The 24764-nt window shown below is 39.6% G+C and overlaps 1 protein-coding gene across 1 annotated transcript; it reads right to left on the bottom strand.

Annotated features, from left to right (window-relative positions):
• Positions 1-8710: 8710 nt before the first annotated feature.
• Positions 8711-23212, bottom strand: LOC142841646 (synaptonemal complex protein 3-like). The gene is made up of 8 exons (XM_075958551.1): positions 23162-23212; positions 20897-21044; positions 20224-20290; positions 19815-19849; positions 14810-14927; positions 14044-14143; positions 11810-11908; positions 8711-8809 (listed from the first exon to the last, which is right to left on the bottom strand). The coding sequence occupies exons 1-8, from the start codon at positions 23210-23212 to the stop codon at positions 8711-8713; spliced, it is 717 nt and encodes a 238-aa protein (XP_075814666.1).
• Between the last annotated feature and the right edge of the window lie 1552 nt (positions 23213-24764).

Genomic DNA, 24764 nt, shown 5'->3' with positions numbered 1-24764 from the left:
CGTCTCTGATTAAAATTAAGCTCTCTCAGGTTTTATGTGGAGTTCATTAGCACATTGGGTACCACTCTGTTGTGAGGAGCTGCGGGCCTGCTTTTTGTCCCGCCCGGCTCCCGCACGGCTAGCTTTATACCAGAAATAACAACACACAAATTGTATTCTTTTAAACACTGCTTGGCCCATTAACTCTAGCCCCTACAGGCTAATTCTCATATCTCAATCATCCCATCTCTAATAATCTGTGTAGCATCAGTCTTACCAGGAAAGATTCAGCATGTCTGACCTGGCAGCTTGCTTCATGGCGTCTGCCCGGGCGAGGGGAGCATGGCCTCTGAGCTCACTTCCTTTTCCTTCCAGCATTCTGTTCTGCTTACTCTACCCACCTAAGGGATGGCCTATCAAAATGGGCCAAGGCAGTTTGTTTATTACCAATGACCTTCCTTCATCACTGCAGGTAGTGGTATTTGGTTGTATAAAGAATAAATAGGATATCGCCTTATAATTTCCTTGGCTTGTTGCCATGTGATGAAAAAGTCCTTTTTTAAATCTTTGCTACTGACATGATGTTTTTTATGAAGTTCTGAGCACATTTGCTATCAATAATTGCTCGATTTCTGCATTACCTTGTGCTACAGGACCTGGCAGGCAGACCACCAGTATGGGATCAGATGTGTGATATGTATATGGGATGATTCCTATTCCCAATTGTATCTTGTAATTGAATAAAGTCAATTCTGTATCATCTGGTATAAATTTAGAGGTATCGATATGTAAAACAACTCTTTCTGCATATTGCAAATCAGCAACTGTGTTGACAGGTTCCTTAAAGTCCTTTAGTACCATGAGAATAGCATATAATTCTGACTTTTGAACAGAATCATAAGGTCTTTGTTCTACTTTACTTAAATTTTCTGTTTTGTAACCTGCCATCCCTGATTTATTTGCATCAGTATAGAGTGCAGGGGCCCCAGTTATTAGTGTGTCCCATATGACATGAGGAAGGATCCAGTTACTTCTCTTTATAAGCTGAATTCTTTTGCCTTTGGGATATTAGTTGTTAATCTCAATCAAAAAATTACTACAAGCTCTTTGCCAAGGTTCACTTATTGCCCATAATTTGTCAATTTTATCATTAGTAAATGGCACTATGCTCCTTTCTCCTTTCAGGAGACTACCCTTCTTTCTTCCTTAAGGACAGATAGCATTATAGTTATAGTTATAGTTGTTATAGTTATAGTTAGTTATAGTTATAGTTGTTATAGTTATAGTTGTTATAGTTATAGTTGTTATAGTTATAGTTAGTTATAGTTATAGTTATAGTTGTTATAGTTATAGTTGTTATAGTTATAGCTGTTATAGTTATAGTTAGTTATAGTTATAGTTATAGTCCTTCTCTGCTAATTCTTCTGTTTCTATCAAGCAGTTTTGTTATCTGTCCCAAGCCTACAATCTAACCTGCCATGATCTCTGTGTCAACCAGGCCTCCACTCTCACTCCTAAAGAGTGAGTTTGGGGTCAATCAGAAGCTAGACAGTATGCAGACCAAATCCACTTAGCGGACAATATGGTTCCTATGGCTGACATGGCATTGCCAGCTACAGAGCCCTATTGGGATTATCACCCAGGTCAAAATGGCCACCACAGGTGGGACCTCATGCTTGGTTGTCTCCTTCAGCGACATTGGACAATGTTGTTAATATTGATAAGCTCCAAGAGATTACACAGAAATCTGATAAAAATCCAGTCATTTTTCTAAATCAATATACTTGCCTTGACCCAGGCTCCCCAGTATGAGCCACGGTCCTGGCCAGTCATTTCATTTCTCAGTCAGTGCCAGAAATGTATTATTTCTTTAGCTCATTTTAAGTCAAAAAATTAAAAGAAAACACAATAATATACATGGTTTAGACTTTTTGTGTATATTTTATTTTTATGTTATTACTTTTTTATTAGTTTAATATTTATTATTTTTATTTTTAAATCTATGTTGATTGTATGTTTTATATTATAACTTTATCTATTGTTAAAGCCTATGTACATTTATCTAACACTGTGACCCATTTAGAGGTCTTTTTATTTAAATTTGTTTTTATTGTGTATTTGTAATAATTTTTTAACCAGAAGTGTTTTTTATATGTTAAGTGGGCATGGCTAGGACCAACTTTGCGGCCTTGTCTATTTGTTTTGACCAGTCCAAAATGGCAGAGGCATGTTTACTGTCTCTGCAAGTCATGTACTCCACTCTAGCTCCAGGGATGTAGCCTGTCTGTTATCATTAAGCAACTAGTAGCATGCTAGTTTAATTGCTTTAAATGCTTGGCCTCCTGAAAGACCCAGAGCTGTTTGTACAACTAGCACAGAACCAGAAAGCCTTTTTAAAGGAGCCACATAGTTTTTGTTGCTACTGCTGAGTCAGGAAGTCTTTTTATAGAGGAGCTGTGACTTTGCTAGCTGTCAGCAAACACATCCTTCTGGTGGGGCAGGAGGGGAAGAGCACAGCTATCAAGAAGCTGTCCTTAGCTCCCAATTTTGTAGGTCTAGAAGTCCTCTTTTTTGAAGCTTTTTTTGAGGTCTTATGTGGATCCATGTCCCACATTGGGTACCATTCTGTAGGCAGAGACTGCTTGTTCATTTTCCGGCTGCTCAGACCCAAAATAATCACACAGAAACTATATTAATTAAAACACAGCTTGGCCTATTAGCTTAGGCTCTTTATTAACTAACTCATATCTTAAATTAACCCATTTTTATTATTTTATATTTTACCACAAGGCTCATGGTTTACTGGCAATGTTCCAGTGCATCTGTCTCCTTCAGCAGTTACATGGCATCTTTTTGACTTCGCCTATTCTCTGTATATATTTTGTTTAGTTTGGCTATATTTTTCCCTGCTATAGGCCAAAGCAGCTTTATTCATTAACCAATAAAAGCAACACATATATAGAAGGACATCATTAGAAAGAAATTAAAAAAGGCTGAGAAGGGTCCCCCAAACCCTTATATAGGAATGGTAAATATGGCATTTAAGATTTTTGATGCCCAAGAGGAGGCAGCAGAGTCTTCCCAATAGGCTAGGCTTACACTCCAAGCCCATGCCTTGGAAGCTGCCCTGAGGCCACTGGTAACCTCACAATGGGGATGGTGACAGGGAAAATCCATGGGGCTACATCCTGCCAGAACTTAGCCCAAGCTTGGAGTCTGGTATATGCAGGTGGAAGCTCTGCCTCAGTCTCCCCTCCACATCTCTCTTTCTCCAAACTCTTTTCAGTCTCAGACAGCCCAGAAAATTGTGGTCCAGAGATGCTCAAGACCATGCCTAAAGGGTATTTAAATGGCTCATAAGGAAAGGTCATACGGTTTTTCAGTCTCCTCTCGTTGTCTCCTCTCTGGGGGCCAGAGACAGAATCATACGGAAGCATTTTACCAATAAACCTGGAATTTTTATGCTTAATTCACTTGATTTAGCTTGCTTCATTGGCAGAAAGATTTAATATCAAGGTACAAAAACATTTCACATGGTCCTACCACAACCAAAGCCTGGGGATGCTCATGGCCCATGTTGCCTCCAAAGGTCACATGAAGCCTGGGGTCTTGGCTGGAACCTGTAGCCTTACTGGTGTCCAAGGACCATGCTGCTAAAGAAACATTCTGATCTGAGTGGCCAGGCTACCACTTGGAGCTAGGATGTTGACCAGGCCAAGTTGCTGCCTGGGGCCATGTCTGGGTCCATGACCCACCTGTAGTTGGGGTGTGTGTTGAAGTTTGTGGCCCAGGTTGCCACTAGGATGCACACAGAGTTCCAGGATCTAGGCCAGAGCCTGAAGCTTGATTGGATTCTGGGGTCCATGCCACAGCAGGGACCATACAGATATGGGTGGCTTGTGCTGCCACCTTGGGCCTTAGTGTCATCCTGGCCCAGGTTGCTGCTCAGGGCCATGTCTGGGTCCACGGCCCTGTAGTGGCCAGGGTCTAGATTGATATATGTGGCTCCTGTTGCCACTGAGTACCATGAGGATGAGCAGGGTCAGACCAGCCACCTGGTGTCTGAGGGCCAGGATGCATGCAGAACTGTGGTGATATTTTGTTTGTGCTCTAACAGATAAAGTTTGCCAGAGGATCAGAGTGTGAAGCTAGCCACTAGTTTGCCATAGAGGCCAGGCAGTGGTGGCACACACCTTTAATCCCAGCACTCGGGAGACAGAAGCAGATGTATCTCTGTGAGTTCAAGGCCACCCTGGGCTACTCAAGATCAATCTGTCTAAGAGACTCAGAGTCAGGCAGTGTTGGCTCACACCTTCAATCCCAGTACTTGGGAGTTACAAACCTTTATCCCCCACACTAGGGAGGTAGAGACAGGAAGGGACATGGCTGGTCAGAGAGAAGAATAAAAGGCAGGAAGAGACAGGAGCTCAGGCATTCAGTCTGAGTATTCCTTATGATCCTTTTCTGTTGTTGGTTTAGAGGAAAGGGAAGCTGGGATACTCTACACTCACTTGATGGAGAGTTTGCCAGATTCTCCAGATTCTGCCACTAGTGAGCTACTGTTCACTTTTTGTCTTTTTGTTTGCAAAAATGTTCCCCTTTTGTTCTCTAGAAGAAATTTTCATTATACTAATGTGTTCCTAATGTGTATACAGGCGTGTGTGTGTGTGTGTGTGTGCGCGCGCACACACACACACCACTGCTGTGCTTTGGATTCTCCCTTTCTCCAACAACAGGAAAACTGTGAAAGGTCTACATAGGGTCAATCTCTTCATTGTCAGTACTACTGGGTTGCTCATTGTTGTGGGAAACTGCTCTTATACACTGTGAAGATTTGTTACTTATATTAGTTTAATAAAATCCTGATTGGCTAGTAGCCAAGCAGGAAGTATAGGGAGAGTGGCCAGACTAAGAGAATTCTGGGAAGAGGAAAGGCAGAGAGTGAGTCACCAGTCAGATGCAGAGGAAGCAAGATGAGAATGCTGCACTGATAAAAGGTACCAAGCCACAGCTAAACAGAGAATTATGGGTTAATTTAAGTTGTAAGAGCTAGTTAATAATAAACCTGAGGTAATAGACCAAACCGTTTATAATTAATATAAGACTCCGTGTGTTTCTTTGGGACTGAAGGGCTGTGGGACTGGGTGGGACAGACACTTCCATCTACAACTCATATTAATCTTTTACTTATTCAAGTCACATACATTTTCTCCTAATATGGGCACCACCAACTCTAAACTCTTACCCCTTCAATGTATGCTAAAGAATTTCTCCCTACGGTCTAGGAAAGAATATGGGTGCACACTCTCTAAAAGAAGACTGTGCACTTACTGTGAGATTGAATGTCCCTCTTTATGAAGTGGGGTGGTCGTTACCAGTTCCCTGGACCTTTGCTATTGCAAAAGCAGTTTGGGTCCATATTGGACCCAGGCCACCCTGATCAGTTTCTTTATATTAACCAATGTTTGTCACCTGTTCAAAACTCACTCGCTTGGCTTAAGGTTTGTGCTTGATAATCCTCTGCCTTGGTTTCTCAAACTGTTTATCACCAGCCTCCTGCTGCATGTCCTGTCCTGCCTAGGGATCAAGGACCTGTTTTTTCTTCCCCCTTCCTATAACCCACATTAATTGCTATCATCCCCAATTTACCCATCTCCAGATTCATCCTCCTTCTCCCAACCTCAAGCCCCTCTGTCCCATGTCACAACACTCTATCCACTTCTGGTCCTTACCCCCATCCTAAATTCCTTGACTTCCCCTTCTGTATCTAGATATGTTCTTTCTAATCCCCTTCTCCCTCTGTGACCACCACTATTCCTCCTGGAGATATCCAGTTTCCCCACCTCCCCTCACTTCCTTCACTGCCCTTGGCTCCTGCTTAGGAGAACATCATGCTCCGGACCTGATTCAATTCCTGACCTCTGTTTTTCCCTTGTGACAGGTCCCACCACCTCCTGGGGCAGGGGACAACAAACTTAGAGGAAGGGTGTCACCCTTTCCTGATCTATATTCCTTTCTCTACTTCAGATCTGTGTAACAGAAAAATCCAGACTACCTCTCCCTTTTCTAACAAATCCCAAGCACTAACCATCCTCCTCTAACCTGTCCTCTGTACCTGGAATGGTTGCCAGAAGCTCCTTCTGTTTACTTCAGAGGAAAGGCGTCATACTGAGACAAAGGCAAAAAAGGCTTTTTGACCTCGGCCACTGATATGAGTATGGGTGTTTTAAGGCTACTTAACTCTCTAGAAAGCTTTCCAATCCAAATGTCCTGACTGGAACCCCAGTATGTATGCCGGTTCCTAGGCCATGGGACACTTTTCACTGTTGTGTTATGACTGAAATTCAGAGTGAAGCTTGAAAACCCACAAGTTTGCCTAAGACAGCTAAGGTTCTTTGGGGAGCAGAAGAATTTCCTGGGTCCATTTTTTGAGCAACTACAGGAAGCTTTCCAAATTTACACCCTTTCTACTTACTGGATCTGTAAAGTGCTAGGGTATAAAATTTAGCCTTTTCCCCTCAATCAACCCTGGATATGCACAGAAAAGTTCCAAAATCTAGAGGATTTTGCAGGGATTAATAGTTCAAAGCTCATCAAAATTGTCCAAAGTTTTTCAGTAACAAAAATAAAAACAAAAACAAGCTATCTTCCAGTGAGGACTGACTTTATTCTTTGCCTTCTAATATCAAGTCTTCAGTATAATTCCTGTCTCCTGACCTTCTTTTGCTGCCTAGTGTCCAAATAATGGCAGGGTCACTCACATATCTAAAGCATCTAAACTTCCATTGTTCGTTCTCACCTTCTGTTCACGAACACAACAGGATTGGGACTGTCATTAAGTCACCAGAAACACACTTTAGCCTAGACTGTCACCGAGTTTCTAGATGGAAGCTTGGACTTCGACTAGTCTCAGGAGACTTAAATCCTGTCATCCAGATGAAGCTGTGTGCTGGGGTGGAGGTAAGTCCAGAGTTGTCTATGCTCTACATGTGCCCAAGTGTTCCCCTAATCCTATGCACAACAGAGCAGAGTGTGTGACAGCACAGAGCAGGAAGTGTGGCAGCACAGGGCAGGAAGTGTGGCAGCACAGGGAAGGAAGGGTAGCAGCATCAATACTCCTATGTTTAAAGCCTGGAATTGGGAGCTTTGAGCTTCAGTGAATTTGCTGGAATGTTGCCTGACACATAACATGCCATGTATGTGCTTAAACTCTACATGCGACTTCTGCTGTGTCCTCACCCTAACCTTACACCCAGCACACCATTCCAGAAAATTCTTGAGAAGAGGGGATGCTGTCCATCACTACCATACAAGCAGAGTAACTGCCATCTTCATAACACTATTGCACCTGCTTGAGAAAAGCTTTATGACACGGGGTTTGTTGACTGGACACTCATAGAAGAGAGTGGGAAGATTTGTTGGGTCCTCACCACTCCTAGCCAATTCTATGCAATTCATTTCCTAATTGTATGTGGCCTTGGGGCCACAGGGAGTGGTTAGGGTATAGAAGTGGGGAATACTAGAGAAAAAGGACTCTATGACTGGATGGGAAAACCATTATCTATACTGGGTAAAGACTTTCCAGTGTGCTTGCTTAGGGTTCACCAGCACTCTGTCAGCAATACCTCACTCACATTCTTCAAGTAAGCCTAATGAGCTCACTGGTTCCCCAGGAGGAATTTGACTTTTATAGATGTTACCTGGTCCCCAATTGCCTTATCCTTTGTGCCTTGTGATTGATGAGAAATATACTTATTCTAAAACTAACACACACACACACACACACACACACACACGTGATGGGGGAGTGTCATATGTCAATCTGTTGATTTCATTGGCTAAGCAATAAAGGAACTGCCTTGGCCCATCTCATTGGTTAGAAGATAGGTGGGAGGAGTAGACAGAACAGAACGCTGGGAGGAAGAGGAAGTGAGCTCAGACTCCACAGCGCTCCCCTCGGGAGCAAACGTCCGCCATGCTCCCGGCTCCTGGGCAGACACACGCGATGAAGCTCTGAAGCTCCGACCCAGGATGGACTTAGGCTAGAATCTTCCCGGTAAGACCGGTGCTACACAAATGATAAGAAATGGGCTAGTCCAGGTGCGAGAGTTAGCCTAGAAGAGGCTAGATAGAGATGGGTCAAGCAGTGTTTAAAAGAATACAGTTTCTGTGTAATTATTTCGGGGCATAAGCTAGCCGAGCCAGGCGGCTGGGGTTTTGGGGACGCAGCCCCGCCGCCCTTATTACTACACACACGTGTATATATAGACAAGATTTGTCTGTGTAGCCCTGAATGTCCTACAACTTACTTTACAGACTGGGCTGGCCTTGAACATAGAGATCCACTGGTCTCTGCCTCCCAAGTGCTGGGATTTAAGATGTGTGCCAACATGCCCTGCCCCCAAACCTACATTTTTGTTAATAAAAGTAAACTGTAAGAGAAATACACAAACACAGATAAATATCTGAAGCCTTGAAGAACAGGACAAGCAAGCTATAGGTCACATAACTGTTTAGATTTTATTTGAAAGTAACAAGAATAAAGGTGCCACACTTTAAAAAAGCTAATTATTAAAGATGGCATTTGAAAGACATGTTTCTTAGTTAACTAATAGTACCCAGGCTCAAGTTTTTCTCAAGATTTATCAGCAGAATATTTGTTAAGTGCCATATTTAAGGAAAGCAAAGTATGTTTGCTCCTCTCCTATTCCATGCTGTTACAATTCAATATTTAACTTCCTGCAATTTTCTTTTTCAACACAGACATTTGTTTTTTAATTTCAGTGCGTACATTATTAAGTAGTCTGCCATCCTCCAAGTTCTCCAAACCCTAAAACACAGAAGACAGTTACAAAACAAGCTTTCATCACAGGTTCTAAAGATAAAAATTACTTTTCAAAATTAAGAAACCTTTCATATTTAAATAGTATCCATTATCTACTCCATCTTCATAAAACATTGTAATATGGGGCTGGAGAGATGACTCAGTGCTTTTCCAGGGGATCTGGGTTCAATTCCCAGCACCTATATGGCAACTCACATCTGTCTGTAATTCCAGTTCCAGGGGATCCAACACCCTCACACAGACACAGATGCAGTCAAAACACCAATGTATATAAAATACAAATAAATAAGATAAAAACATTGCAATATATAAACTCCCAAATTCATACCATAAATAATGTGTGTGTTTGTGTGTGTGAACAAGGAATCAAAGGTAAATGTAACATGTACAAAAGTGGTAGTGTGTGAATTAATAACTTAATGAGATGTCAGAGCTAGGTAGAAAAAAAAGGGCAGCTCCCAGTCCCTCTGAAGTCAGCTGAAAGCATAAAGAACAGAACACTAACAAGGACAAGACAGGAAGACTTGTCTCAAAAGCAGGGTGGGGCTGGGGATTTATGTCAGTTGGTAGAGTGCTTACCTAGCATTAATGTACCCTGAGTTTCATCCCTAGAACAATATAAACCAAGCTGTGGAACATGCTTGTAATTTTAGCACTAGAGAGGTGAAGGCAGAAGGATTAGGATTTCATGGTTATACTCAGGTATATAGAAAGACAAAGGCCAGCCTGTGCCACATAAGACCCTACCTTTAAAAACAAAGAACGAAAATGTATAGAATTAGAAACACTAGAAAATCCAAAAGTTCAATCAGTAAATGGTGATTTTAAGAATTTCTTTTTTTTCTTTTTTTATTATTTATTTATTTATTAAAGATTTCTGTCTCCTCCCCGCCACTGCCTCCCATTTCCCTCCCCCTCCCTCATCAGCTCGAAGAGCAATCAGGGTTCCCTGCCCTGTGGGAAGTCCAAGGACCACCCACCTCCATCCAGGTCTAGTAAGGTGAGCATCCAAACAGCCTAGGCTCACACAAAGCCAGTACGTGCAGTAGGATCAGAAACCCATTGCCATTGTTCTTGAGTTCTCAGTAGTCCTCATTGTCCGCTATGTTCAGCAAGTCCGGATTTATCCCAGGCTTTTTCAGACCCAGGCCAGCTGGCCTTAGTGGGTTCCCGATAGAACATCCCCATTGTCTCAGTGTGCCCAAGCTAGCCTACAACTTCCCATTCTTCACTCTCAGGCTCCCCACAATTGTCATCATTTGCCTGTGCCACTATACCCAGTGAAAATTTTAAGTTAATTTAACTAACAAGTTATTTTTTAATTTGCTATTTAAGGAGTACTACTATGTAAACCTTGTAGAGAGACTTTAAAAAATAATAGCACAAGATAGCTCACCCCTTTTATTGAAAAAAAAACATGTAAACAAAATAATTCAAACACTCCATACTGGAATGGAAATGAATCTATTTTTAGCTATAGTGTAGAAAATGGGGTGATTCCAACTAGGTTGGCAAAATTGGTTGGTTTCAAAATTAAAGCAATTAAAACTATTCTAAGGAAAGCATATGAGCAGAGAATGGAAGTACACAGTCTGCGGGTTTACAAAGCAATTATACAGAGAGATGAGGTTAATGAGCAGATGCGGTAAATGGAGGGGATCTTATAGAACAGGAAGTGTATATTAGATTGGCAGAAACAAAGGGATGTCTTAAATAGCTTACATGGCAGATCTATGGAAGACGGCACAAAGAACAGAGGGAGAACAGGTAATTAACTAGAGTTAATAGCAGCAAAATTGAAAAGGAACCAATTCTCTGCGAATATATAAATAGATTTTAACTAAACTACTCTTCTGTGCACTGTGGACACGGGACCCACAGGACCTAAGCTGGATCTGACCTGAAAGCTTCCTCCCTGAGAACTAGATTTTATGGTACCAGAAGGTGGCAGGGAAATTTCCAAAGGAGAGAGGCAACCAACCATCTTACTTATTCAGCTATAATGAATATAAACTACAGCTAGCAACACAGCACAATAACCCTAAAGATACAGTAGTGGCGTGGAAATCTTGGCGGTAGCCAACAGCCCTCTAATTGGACTTAATCCAGTCCTGATGTTTATGCAAATTTGTATAAAGTTTTTCGAACGTGTCTTAAAACTACTGTTTAGACCTTGACTTACTGACATGCAAATCTACTTATAATCATATAAGCCTAGAAAACACTTTAAAGGTTTTATCATTTATTTGTATGGGTGTGCCTATGTTTGCAAGCATGTACATGTGGGTGTTCATGGAGGCCAGCAGAGGATGTCAGATTCCCTGCAGCTGGAGCGCTGAGCCTCTTGATGTGGGTGCTGGGAAGCAGATTCCAGGCTCTTCAAATAGCAGCAAGCACTCTTAACTGCTGAGCCATCTCTTCAGCCCGTCAGTCTACAAATTCTAACCCTAACTTATATCTGGAGTATTTGTTATGATTATAAATTAGCATATAAAATCATTTTGGTCACTGTAATTTTTCTAAAACCTAGTATGTCCGAAAAATGCTTCTATAATACATTTAAAAACAAAAATATTCAATAATCTAATTAAGCACTTCCTTATTTAACAAATACTGGGGTTACAAGGACAAACAATAATGTTAAAATGATGTATAGACTTATTGTAGTTAAACAGAGAATAACGAAAGTGTTAATAGTCTACATATTGATGCATGAGCACATTTTGATAATTGTCTCAACGTTTTCTGATTTGATTTAAGTCCCTGCCAAGATCATGACAGATCTGCCAATTTGCTTATCACTTCAGTCACAATCAATTAATTCAGAATGGAAAGTAGATAAATTTTGAAATGTATTAAGAATGTATTATGGAACTGGAGAGATGGCTCAGCCATTAAAGGCTAGGCTCATAACCAAAAATAGGAGAGTTTGGTTACCTTTCCAGTCACTACAAAAAATACAGTATATTACAATTTACAGCATACCTTTAAATACTCGTCATTTTCATGCTTAATTCCTTTCAGGGTGTGGTTCTGAAGCACTCTAACTTTTTTAAAAGTCTTCTGTTGCTGATAAAAAGCATCCTACAAATATAAATGGAAAAATGTGTAATAGCAATTAAGTATGAAGTTCGTTGCTTTCGACGCTGTTGTGGGCTTCTCTCATGCTAGATAAAGTCTACAACTAAGATAATCTAAGGACTAAACTTAAATTCAGAAAAAAAGCTATAAATTCATCTTAAAAGGAATTGTTTTGTAATAAATGCTGTCAATATTTTGATTCAATATGTGTTATCACTAAGTTTAAGCAATTTTTTACCACTAAGCAGCAAAAACATCCTCAAAGTCATGGAGTAGGACTTTTTAAAGTCAGATTCCATATGCACAGAACTCATGATCTTCCTGCCTCAACATCTCGAGTAGCTGGGATTATAAGCATGCAGCTTGTGTGACTGAGGGAGAATTCTTCATATTCAGGACATAACTTATTCTAGTAGTGTTCACACAGATGGTTTTCCAATAATTCTGTCCATTCAGCTCCTTAACTTATTCTCCACCCATGATTTTGTTCTCTAACCTACTTTATCCACCCACTTATTTAAACATTTGTACTCTATGTTTTGCAATTACTCATAACACACCTTTCTTAGTGTTGGTAATGAAAATACGGAATAACTCCATGGCAGATATTATTTTGAACTCTATTAAGTAGATTAATTGTATACAAACTCGTCTAATACTTCAACAACTATAGGAAATCGATGCTCTCCATTTTCTTCCAATGATGAGGAAACTGAGATGCAATGGTACATTGTCTATTGTTCCAAGGCTACCTATCACTGAAATCTGAATCAGATCCAAAACATTATGCCTCCAGCATCTAAGCTATTATCATTATAGAAACACTTTCTTCTCCATGTATTATGAGCTCATACTCTAACATTTCCTACTGGAGTTTACTCTTTTTGGTACTATGGCTGAGCAATCCTTCAAGACAAAAATCCATTAACTAAATCCTACCTTCTTTTCACTGTTGTTCCTGTTCCTGTTATCTTCACTTTTCTTTCCAACCTTAAATTCTATAACCAATTGTTAAAATACTGCTTTGCACATGCACCTTGCTCCTGACTTACTCTCATTTATTTGGCTAAATCATGACCTTGGAAACCTCAACTCTAGCTAGATGACAGCACTGGGATTAAAGGTGTGTGTCACCATTGCCTGGTCTGAAAGACTGACCAGTGGACATTTTTACTACACAAACAGAGTAATTGTTAGAATAAATCAAAGGCTAAAGACAAGACCAAAAGATCTTACTAGGGTGAGACCTAGGCCTCTTGGAGTCCCTGGCTGACCTCCCCAGTGACTGACCAGTGGGACATTTTTGCTCTCTGTATTTCAAGCAAGCTTTATTTATTAAAATACAAATGAAATATCACTACAATAAAATGTATACATGGGTTAGTTTTCATTAATACAGGAAGAGAATTAACACACATTTGACTGCCAGGAGTAAATGGTGTTGTGAACTGCTGCTGGAGCACTGCAGAAGTATACTTGCCTACCTTGCAAAATGCCCTGGGTTAAGTCAAGAATTCAGAAGTAGAAATGGAAGAAGAGAAAGAAGGTAGAAAAGGGATGGAAGGCAAAGGAGAAGGAAAGAAGGAGAGGAAGATGGAGAGGACGAAAACGATGCCAATCATGTTCTGGCTACAGTGATTAGTTCTCTAATAGGAAAATGCTCAAAACTACATCAGTGATATTCCTGCACAAGAATATTCTGCCACGGCTATTGAGAAAAGACTGACTCAGTTCACTAAGTTAATAAATCTGTAGCTAAGTCTAAAAACAGAAGATGTAGCATATGGCATTTAGTAGGTGCACTAAGACCAACAAACAGCTCAGACAATACCATGTAATGTATTCTACGCATCATTCAACTATGTCTGAAACTAACCTACCCACAATTCCTTTTACAGAAATCAGTAACATTTATTCTTTTACAAGTTTCTGTTGCTTGAAATTGTAAGAATTTTAACTAATATCAGAAGTCCCATGGCTTTCAAGAGCATTGTACTTGTGTCCATTTATGTAGTTTATGGTTCACCAGGAACGGAACACAAAGTCAGTAACAGACTGGGAAACCCAGTTCATTTTCATGTGCTTAATGCAAGGCTAAGTACTGATAGATTAATTATAAGAGCAAATGTGATACCAACAGATAGTTTCTCTTCTTCGTCTCCAATTTCCCTTATATTTAAATTCCATTGCTGAAACACAGTTATAATCTTCTCAGTATATTCAATTCTAAACTCTCGCCTGCAAAACATAATAATGAATGTTACATAACATATCAAGATGAAGAGAATATTCCAAGAAAAATTAAATTCCTATATTATGTACTATACAAGGAATGATATAATAGCAGAGTAAATATTCTTGTGGAAAATCAAAAAATAAAATTAGGTTTGTATTGATACTAGAACTATTTTTCCTAACAAAAAGGTGTTCTCATATGCCTGTCTTATTGAATAAGGATATATGAGATACTTATATATGTTTATATATGATATCATATATATGATAATATATGTATGAATTTTAGAAAAAAAGTTTTTAAAATCTGTTTTGGCACAAGGGAATGATTACATCTCTTAAATACATAAATTACTTACAATATTAAATTGACCTTCTCCTACCTTGTCAAGCATATCTATAAAAAAATGAGGTTTCTATGACATCTACCTTTTACTGTCTCTCAGAATGAACGGAAATGAGTTTTTGAAAATAACTCTCAACTGTTATTTAAAAGGAGAAAAAGCACGATCCTCACAGGCTTCCCAGAAACACATTTTAATTCAGAAAGTCAGCTCGGAGAAAAAGTAAATCAAAATTTTTCGATAGACTCCAGTTAATGGAGTAATTAGCACCAACGTTTACTATAAAATCATGAAAATGTGGCTCTAAAGAAATGAAGAGTCTTACGCTTCATCTTCATGAAATTTCAAATAGTCTTTGATGTTCCTCTTACAGTCTTTGACAACATCTTTAATATACGAATCCATTCTCTTTTTCTTTTCATCAACAGTATCACTAAGGTAAACTACATTGAAAAAAATATTCATTAAAATTTAATGTTGAAGAAAATGATATTGCTCTCACATATGCAGGCAGAAAAAGCTACAGATATAATTCATTCAACTACAACAAAGACTTTTTAAAAATAGTACCAACAAAAACCTCACGCATTTCACATTTTATAGCATTCAAGACTTTCACTTTTTATACAAGTATTACAAAGTAAGATAAAATCTTAAAATTGGAAACATTTCTGTTCTTGGACATTGTAAATGTGAAATACCTAACATTACTACAATTATAGTCTTCCTGTTGGAGATAATTTTTAAATTTGAGGATCCTAAGAAAGACTAATAAACAAAACAATAGAACAAGAAGAGACTTTAATTTTTCCTCAAGGGAAAATTATAAGTATCAACTTTTTTTTTAAAGAGTACTCTCCAATTGAAGGATACTTGACTGTATTACTGTTAGAACTCATTATATGGCTGAGAGGTGGTGGTGCACAACTATAATCCCAGCACTCGGGAGGCAGAGGCAGTTGTATCCCTGAGTTCAAAGCCAGCATGGTCTATAGAGAGAGCTCCAGGACAGTCAGGGCTACACAGAAAAACCCTGTTTTGGACAAAAACAAAACAAAAGTAATAGAACTCATTATATGATAATATATATATATATATATATATATATATATATATATATATACCATTAAACAGCCAGAATCCAGGTGTCACACACCTTTTATACCAGCACTTGGGAAGCAGATGCAGGCTGATATTTGAGTTCAATGCTAGCTTGGTCTACATAGTGAGTTCCAGACCAACTAGGGATACTTAGTAAAATCCTGTCTCAAAATATTCTTAATTTAGGTCAAATTTTTAATAACTGAAGGCCAGCATTAAAAAATGATAATTAAATGAAGTGACAAAAATTTATATGTAGCATAGTAATGGTACGTTGAAATTTACTTTTTACAAATAGAAAAGACCAAAGATTGAAATAAATCTTAGTTTAGTTATTATCAAGAATATTTTAGATACTTTTGTGAAGCTTTGCTTTTTTTGTAGACAGGGTTTCTCTGTGTAACAACTCTGGTGTCCTGGAACTCGCTTTGTAGACCATTCTGGCCTCAAAGTCATAGAGACCTGCCTATCTCTGCCTCCCGAGTGCTGGAGTAAAAGTGTTTGTCATCACTACCTGACATTTGTGAACCTTTTTATAGGACATTGAAGAAAGGATGCTTAAAAGAAATCCCACCCTAGCTCAGAATTGAGAATAATAGAAGATTATTTATTTAGGGGTAGACTCAAGTCACAATCCTCTGCTGGAAGGGAACCAAATCTCAGAGCCGGAAAAGAGGCCGGACGCATGCTTTACATCAGCATAAATAGTGTAAGAGGCCATGCTCAAGTGAGTGGGTAGCTTAAAGGCTACTGGGAGTAGGAATTCTTACAGCAGGACATTTTTATAGTTTCTAAAATTTTAATACCATAATCACCTTTTACTATCTATGATGAAACTAATAGTCTATGCTTTCAGTATCTACAATAAATTTAGGAAACTACTCTAATACCACCCAGCTGTGGAAATCCTCCAAAAAAGACCTGACAGTATAAAGAATTCCTAAAAAGGAAGACCATGTTAACTGTTCTTAAAGAATATTGTCTCCTAAACTAGACGAGGTACCGCAATCGTATAACTATAGCACCAGGTTGGCAGTCAGTAGATCTCCCATTTAAAGGTTAAGGTGGCCTAAATAGAAATTTTCCAGCCAGAATGAACTACATAGTGAGACCCTGTCTCAGAAACAAACAGTGTGGTGTGTGTGTGTGTGTGTACGTATATGCACATCTCACAACAATTAAAATAAAAACACACATCACAAGATTTAAAAAGAAAAGAGGCCATGAATTTCAAATACAGCAGGGCTGGCATACACTGTATGGTTTGGAAGGAGGAAAGGGAAGTGAAAAAGGGCACAATTTATTATAATCTCAAAGGAGTTATTACATAAGAAATCAAATAAACATGAGTACTGTCTCTTATAAAGCTCATGAAATTGATAATTAAAAGAGAATTTAAAACTTAATGTCTTTATTACATCTGATTAAAGATCTCTCACTGGCCAGTAAAACTGCCTTTCATTTTTGATACATAACTTATTGTTAAAAATGATAATAAGCAGCTGGACAGTGGTGGCGCATGCCTTTAATCCCAGAACTCAGTAGGCAGAGTCAGGTGGAACCCTGAGTTCAAGGCTAGTCTGGTCTACAAAGTGACTTCCAGGTCGGCCAGTGTTACAAGGAGAAATCCTATCTTGAAAATCCTCAAAATTGATATGGGCAGGACTATTTGGACTCATCGTGTTAAATATACAAATCATAAAAAGATAGGCAGAGGCAGGTGGAGGCTTATGAGTTTGAGGCCAACCTTATCTGCATAGTGAAATTCAGGACAGTCAAGGCTATGTAGTGTTGCAAGGTAAGCCCACCAGAAACCTCCACATAGACACTCTTATAGCTTGCTATTCAGAAGTCTTTATTGCCAGCCAGCAGCTACATTGAGAACTTGTTCAGATCATGCAGCCCTAAGCCTTACAGTTCTCAGCCTTTTATGCACAGAAATCATATCCTGGTTGGCAGATTTCACTTAGTGAGAAATGGAACTGCAGAAGCAAAAATGCAGGGTTAATACCTGCATGGATTTTCCCTCAGGAGCTTTCCCAGCCACATCTAGTAACTTAGACTTTTTGACTGTTCTGGCAGAGGGGCTGGCTAGTTTTATATCAACTTGGCACAATCTAAATTCATCTCAAAGGAGGTAACCTCAATTAAGGAAATGTCTGTATAAGATAAGGATGTAGGCAAGCCTATAGGCTGTTTTCTTGATTAGTGATTGATGAGGGAGGGCTCTGACTGCACCCCCAGACACATGCTCCTGGATTCTCTAAGAAAGCAGGCGAAAACCAAGATGAGCAAGCTAGTAAGCGTTCACAGCATCTGTATCAGCTCCTGCCTCCAGGTTCCTGCCCTGTTGAGTTCCTGTCCTGACTGTCTTCAGGAATGAAGAGTGCTGTGGAAATCTAAGTCCAGTAAGTCCTTTCCTCCTCAAGTTGCTTTGACCATGCTGTTTCATCACAATAGCAACCCTGACTAAAACAGTGGGAATTTCTGCCAACTTTCTGGGTTTCTATCATATTGTATTATGGTCTGGGGCCTATTTAAGTCTAGAGGTCTACTAAGTTCTAGATGTCCGTTACAGTACAGATAGTTTCAAAAAAGAAATAAATTGGAAGGGAGAAAGGAATCCAGGAGGATTCCTAGAGAATGAAGCAAATGAAACACCAGTATACATAAAGATGTGTATTTATAAAACTGGGAATCCAAAGAATCATAAAAAATTTTCTCATCCATTTTATTTTTCATAATGTCATTTATGTCACACATATACAAAATAACCATTTTACTTTTCCTATCAAGAAAAAGGTTAAGAAAATCTTAGAGCTATGAAAAAATATTTGTGCAAATTCCTACTATGAAGAAAAAAGTATTAACAATCCTTTAACATATTAATACTATATACTTTAATCCTATAACATATCACTATATAGTTTAATCCTATAACACTAACACTATATTCTTTAATTCTGTAACACACTAACACTATACAGTTTAATCTTATAACACACTAACATTATATAGTTTAATCCTATAATACACTAATACTACATTGTTTAATCCTATAACACACTAACACTATACAGTTTAATCCTATAACACACTAACACTATATAGTGTAATCCTATAACACACTAACACTATATTGTTTAACCCTTTAGCATACCAACACTATATAGTTTAATCCTATAACACACTAACACTATATAGCTTAGTCCTATAACACACCAACACTATGTAGTTTAATCCTCTAACATACGAATACCATAAAGTTTAATTATATAGCACACAACAATATATACTTTAATCCTGTAACACATCAACACTATATTGTTTAATCCTATAACACACCAACACTATATAGTTTAACCCTTTAGCATACCAACACTATGTATTTAATCCTATAACACACTAACACTATATAGTGTATCCTATAACACACTAACACTATATTGTTTAATCCTATAACACACTAACACTATATTGTTTAATCCTATAACACACTAACACTATATTGTTTAATCCTATAACACACTAACACTATAGTTTAATCCTATAACACACCAACACTATATAGTTTAACCCTTTAACATACCAATGCTATGTATTTAATCCTATAACACATTAACACTATATTGCTTAATTCTATAACACACTAACACTATATAGTGTAATTCTCTAACATACTAACACTATAAAGTTTAATCCTATAGCACACAACAATATATACTTTAATCCTGTAACACATCAACACTATATTGTTTAATCCTATAGCACACCAACACTATGTAATTTAATCCTATAACACACTAACACTATAGTTTAATGCTATAATACACTAACACTATAGTTGAATCCTATTACACACCAACACTATATAGCTTAATCCTATAGCACACCAACACTATATAGTTTAATCCTATAACACACTAACACTATATTTTAATTCTATAGCAACTAACACTATATAATTTAATCCTATAACACGCTAACACTATAGTTTAATGCTATAGTACACCAACACTATATAGTTTAATCCTATTAACAAATCAACACTATATAGTTTAATCCTATAACACACTAACACTATATAGTTTAATCCTATAACACACTAACACTATATAGTTTAATCCTATAACACACTAACACTATATTTTATATTTTTCAAATATATTATTTTAATACTATATATTTTTAAACAATTTTCTCTATATACAAATACATTGAAACTGTACCTCCAATTTTTTTCATCTTTTCCATTATTTCAGATCTGTAAAGAAATTACATCAAAACATTACAACTGAGGTTTATTTCAGGGGTCAAGCATTACTCCCATGCACAAAGCACTAGCAAAGCCAAGCCTTTTAATAAGTGTGCATTTATAATGTAAAATTCTTGGTTTCAAGGAAATATCACATGTCAAATAACGCATCCGGTAGTTATTAAATTAGCAAAGCAAACTTTTCCTATTCTTTTTTGCTTTTATTTTAAAAGTAGGAGCTCTGTTAGCCCAAATGATCACTGAAGTAATTATGTAGCTGAAAATGTCATTGAACTTTTTACCTTCCTGCCTCCACCTCCCTACCAATGGGATTACAGGTATGAAAATAATTTTTGAACAGGCAAAAAAATGTATCATATTACCTTGTATCATCACCCTTTCTTGTTGGAACCCATGTCGTCTCAAGATTATCAAATACTGGAGCTTTTCCTGCATTTAACAAGAAGAATAAAAAACTTATTTTTATTGAAAACAAAAATAAATTAAATATGCTATTTTAGTTAATTTTAATTAAATAGTAAATTTATTTATAGTTTTCTTCAGGCATTTTTCCAGCATAATATTTTAAAGCAGAAATAAAAATGAAATATTACTCTGAAAGTTAGATAAAATAAAATCATAAGTTATTACCATTTTCTAAGAAGATCATTTCAAGCCCTTCTTGGTTAATACCACTAAGTTATTTACAATTTATTGATGTATGTGCACTGTTCAAACAATGTACTATATGTAATTCTCAGCCTTTAATATAGACTTGTGAAGACTGAATAAACAAAGTATATGAAAACACTAATCTTTTATTATATTTCAGGTGGCTATGTAAAAATCAAATGAACTGGACAGGCAAGACGACTCAGAAGGAAAGGGTACAGAGCTTACTGTCAAACCTGAAAGCCACATGACTCATCCCTGAGACAACCATGGTGGGAGGAAAGACCCAACTCCTCTAAATTGTCCTTTGGCAAACCCCTTTCCCAACACACACAAATAAACTGAATTACGGGAACTATCAAACTTAGAACTGGTGGATGGTACCTGAAGGAGTAGAGTACAGTGAGCAGTCCAGTCCGTCATCTATTTCTATCACGTCCTCTACTTCCTCTTTTTCATTAGCAATATTGTAGTGATAGATTGCTATGTGCTCGGGGCTTGCCATCAGTGGCTTCACAGATTTCTCGGACGGCTTTTTTCAGGGAAAAAAATATTTTAATGATTTGTCATTTAAAATAGAAAAGAAAATCTCTCAGCTGAATCTAAAACAAGCAACTTAAATAAACCAATAAAATGTAAACTATCCAAAAAGAATGAAATTAGTTAAACAAAGTTACCAGTTTCCGTATATTATTAAATAAGAAGTTAACAATCTGTAATTTCTGAATTTTAAAGAAAAAAGATGGTTGAGAGAGACGACTCAGTAGTTAAGAGTGCACACTGTTCCTGCAGAGGACCACAGCTTGTTTCTCAACACTCACATCAGGGGGTCCCCAACTTCATGTAACACCAGCTCTAGGAGGGTCTACCACCTCAGACCTCCACCCAAATCTATATACATAGTTGAAAATTAAAATCTTTTTATGATTTTGAGACAGGGTTTCTATGTGTGACCGACCTGGATGTACTAGAACTCACTGTGTAAACCAGCCTGGTCCTGAACTCACAGACATCCACCTGCCTCTGCCTCCCTAGCACTGGGACTAAAGGTGTGTGATGCTGAAACGACAGCCTAGTGAAAATTAAAATCTTAAAAAGAAAAAAAAATTAATGATGGCTTTAGCCCTAACTCCAAATGTATTTGTACTTAACCCCTGGAGTATCTAAGTTTTGGTTCCATCACTGCCAGATTCTTAAAACTTTTGAGCAGATCTTTAAGGCAGTATCTGACCCCAAATGAACCCCTGGCTGCTATCACTATAGATTACAGGCATGCCCCAAATCTGTTGATAGCAAAGTTAAATTCAGCATAGTTGGGGGTGTAGTTTGGGAGTACAGGGTATGTTTACCATGCAATAAGGCCTGGGTTCAACTGCCAAAACTGCTCCCCACACCCAAATGACCCAGACATGGTGACTCAAGTCTCTCTTTGATCAGAACATTCCATCTGGAGGCTGAAAATGCCTAGCTCAAGTCCAGCCCCAAGCCACATTGAGAGGTGCTGATCATTCTGGCTTACAATGAGAACCTGTCTCAAATACATTAGACCAACAAAACCAACAAAAAGTAACAAACAAACATACAAAGATGGCTGGCTGTGCTTATACATTCTTAGAATCCCAGTACTCAAATGGTTGAAGCAGGAATGTTAGGAGGCCATCTCCAGAATCAGAGCAATAATGTCTTATAAACCACTCCCCCAAAATGGGGCTCAAAAAACAGCTCAGCAGTTACAAGCACTTAGCCAGTTGTTTTAAACAGGAATTCAATTGTCAAAACCCAACAGTCAGCACCCAGCTACAACTGCCTGGAACTCAAACTCCAGCTAATCTAATGTCCTCTCTGCAGACATATAAATATAATTTTTTTAAAAAATTCAGACTGGTCCTTGGAAAAGTAATGTCCATACAGTCTATATAAAACTGAAGGTGAGTTTCTAAAGGGTTCAGGCCTGGCCTCAGGGAGAGTACCAACGTAAATTCCCTGTCCCTCAATATACCAGACGACAGACAACATGCCTTCAGCCACACCTTAACGCCCCCACCACAGCCCCTTACCTCTCCTATAGGCTCCCTCTTTGCTCAGAGTTGCTATCTCTGTAACTGCAGCAGAGACCTCCCAATCCTTTAAGCATTCCTTCCTTCCATCTAGGCTTTAGTCTACTTAAGGCCCAGTACTCAGTAAGGAACCTCCGTTTCAGGTCAGCGGCCTCAATGAGGTTTGCTACCTCCTCCATTTTACTGTCAGAGACCTGGACAAGATTCATGCCTCCTCCATTTTACCATCAGAGGCCCCCCGAGGAGGTTCGCACCTCCTCCATTTTACTATCAGAGACCCTGACAGGGTTCGCACCTCCTCCATTTTACTATCAGAGACCCCGCCACGAGGTTCGCACCTCCTCCATTTTACTATCAGAGACCCCCCACGAGGTTCGCACCTCCTCCATTTTACTATCAGAGCCCCCCCACGAGGTTTGCACCTCCTCCGTTTTACTATCAGAGACCCCCCCACGAGGTTCGCACCTCCTCCATTTTACTATCAGAGGCCCCCCACGATGTTCGCACCTCCTCCATTTTACTATCAGAGCCCCCCCACGAGGTTTGCACCTCCTCCGTTTTACTATCAGAGACCCTCCCACGAGGTTCGCACCTCCTCCATTTTACTATCAGAGGCCCCCCACGAGGTTCGCACCTCCTCCATTTTACTATCAGAGGCCCCCCCACGAGGTTCACACCTCTTCCATTTTACTATCAGAGACCCCCCCACGAGGTTCGCACCTCCTCCATTTTACTATCAGAGACCCCGCCCCCACGATGTTTGCACCTCCTCTGTTTTACTATCAGAGCCCCCCCCCCCCGACGAGGTTTGCACCTCCTCCATTTTACTATCAGAGACCCTGACAGGGTTCGCACCTCCTCCATTTTACTATCAGAGACCCCCCCACGATGTTCGCACCTCCTCCATTTTACTATCAGAGACCCCGCCCCCACGATGTTTGCACCTCCTCCATTTTACTATCAGAGGCCCTCCACGAGGTTCGCACCTCCTCCATTTTACTATCAGAGACCCCCCCACGAGGTTCGCATCTCCTCCATTTTACTATCAGAGACCCCGCCCCCACGATGTTTGCACCTCCTCCATTTTACTATCAGAGGCCCTCCACGAGGTTCGCATCTCCTCCATTTTACTATCAGAGACCCCGCCCCCACGATGTTCGCACCTCCTCCATTTTACTATCAGAGACCCTCCCACGAGGTTCGCACCTCCTCCATTTTACTATCAGAGGCCCCGCCCCCACGATGTTCGCACCTCCTCCATTTTACTATCAGAGCCCCCCCCACGAGGTTCGCACCTCCTCCATTTTACTATCAGAGGCCCTCCACGATGTTCGCACCTCCTCCATTTTACTATCAGAGGCCCCCGATGAGGTTTGCACCTCCTCCATTTTACTATCAGAGTCCCCCCCCCACGAGGTTCACACCTCCTCCATTTTACTATCAGAGCCCCCCCCACGATGTTCGCACCTCCTCCATTTTACTATCAGAGGCCCCGATGATGTTCACACCTCCTCCATTTTACTATCAGAGCCCTGACAGGGTTCGCACCTCCTCCATTTTACTATCAGAGCCACCCCGCCCCCACGATGTTTGCACCTCCTCCATTTTACTATCAGAGGCCCCGATGATGTTCACACCTCCTCCATTTTGCTATCAGAGACCCCCTACGAGGTTCGCACCTCCTCCATTTTGCTATCAGAGGCCCTGTAATGCCGATGGGCGATTTGCTGTACAAGTAAAATGGCGCCTGGGACCCCGGCCTCCCTCTACGGGTCACACTCCCCACTCCTTATTCTCCTTCATTCTCGCACTCCTTCCTCCTCACACTCACCCCTTCCTCCTGCCTGAACTAACCCCCCTTTGGCTGAACCAGGCTTACCAATCTGCCAACAAGTGGCTGCCCTTCACAACACAGGTGTCCTACTCCGTCAAAGCTTCTTCAGCAAAATGACTGCTTGAGTGAAAGGGAAAGACAGTCTCATTGGACTTCTGGTTGGCTGCGCATGTGCGTTTGATATTGCGCATGGACACTGGTGCGCATGTGCGTTTGATATTGCGCATGGGCACCGGCGCGCATGGGCACCAGCGCACGCAGACGGCGTTTTGTGTGCGTGGCACCCAGCCCCAGCAATAGCTAGCTGAAAAGCTTTGCTGGTTTTCCCTTCAAAACCATCCCACGAACTGCTGAGCTGCTA

The sequence above is a fragment of the Microtus pennsylvanicus genome, chromosome X (assembly GCF_037038515.1).
Source record: "Microtus pennsylvanicus isolate mMicPen1 chromosome X, mMicPen1.hap1, whole genome shotgun sequence".
In the NCBI taxonomy this organism is placed as follows: Eukaryota; Metazoa; Chordata; class Mammalia; order Rodentia; family Cricetidae; genus Microtus; species Microtus pennsylvanicus.
Note: the sequence above shows the minus strand (reverse complement) of the source record. Positions and strands in the feature narration are given on the sequence as shown.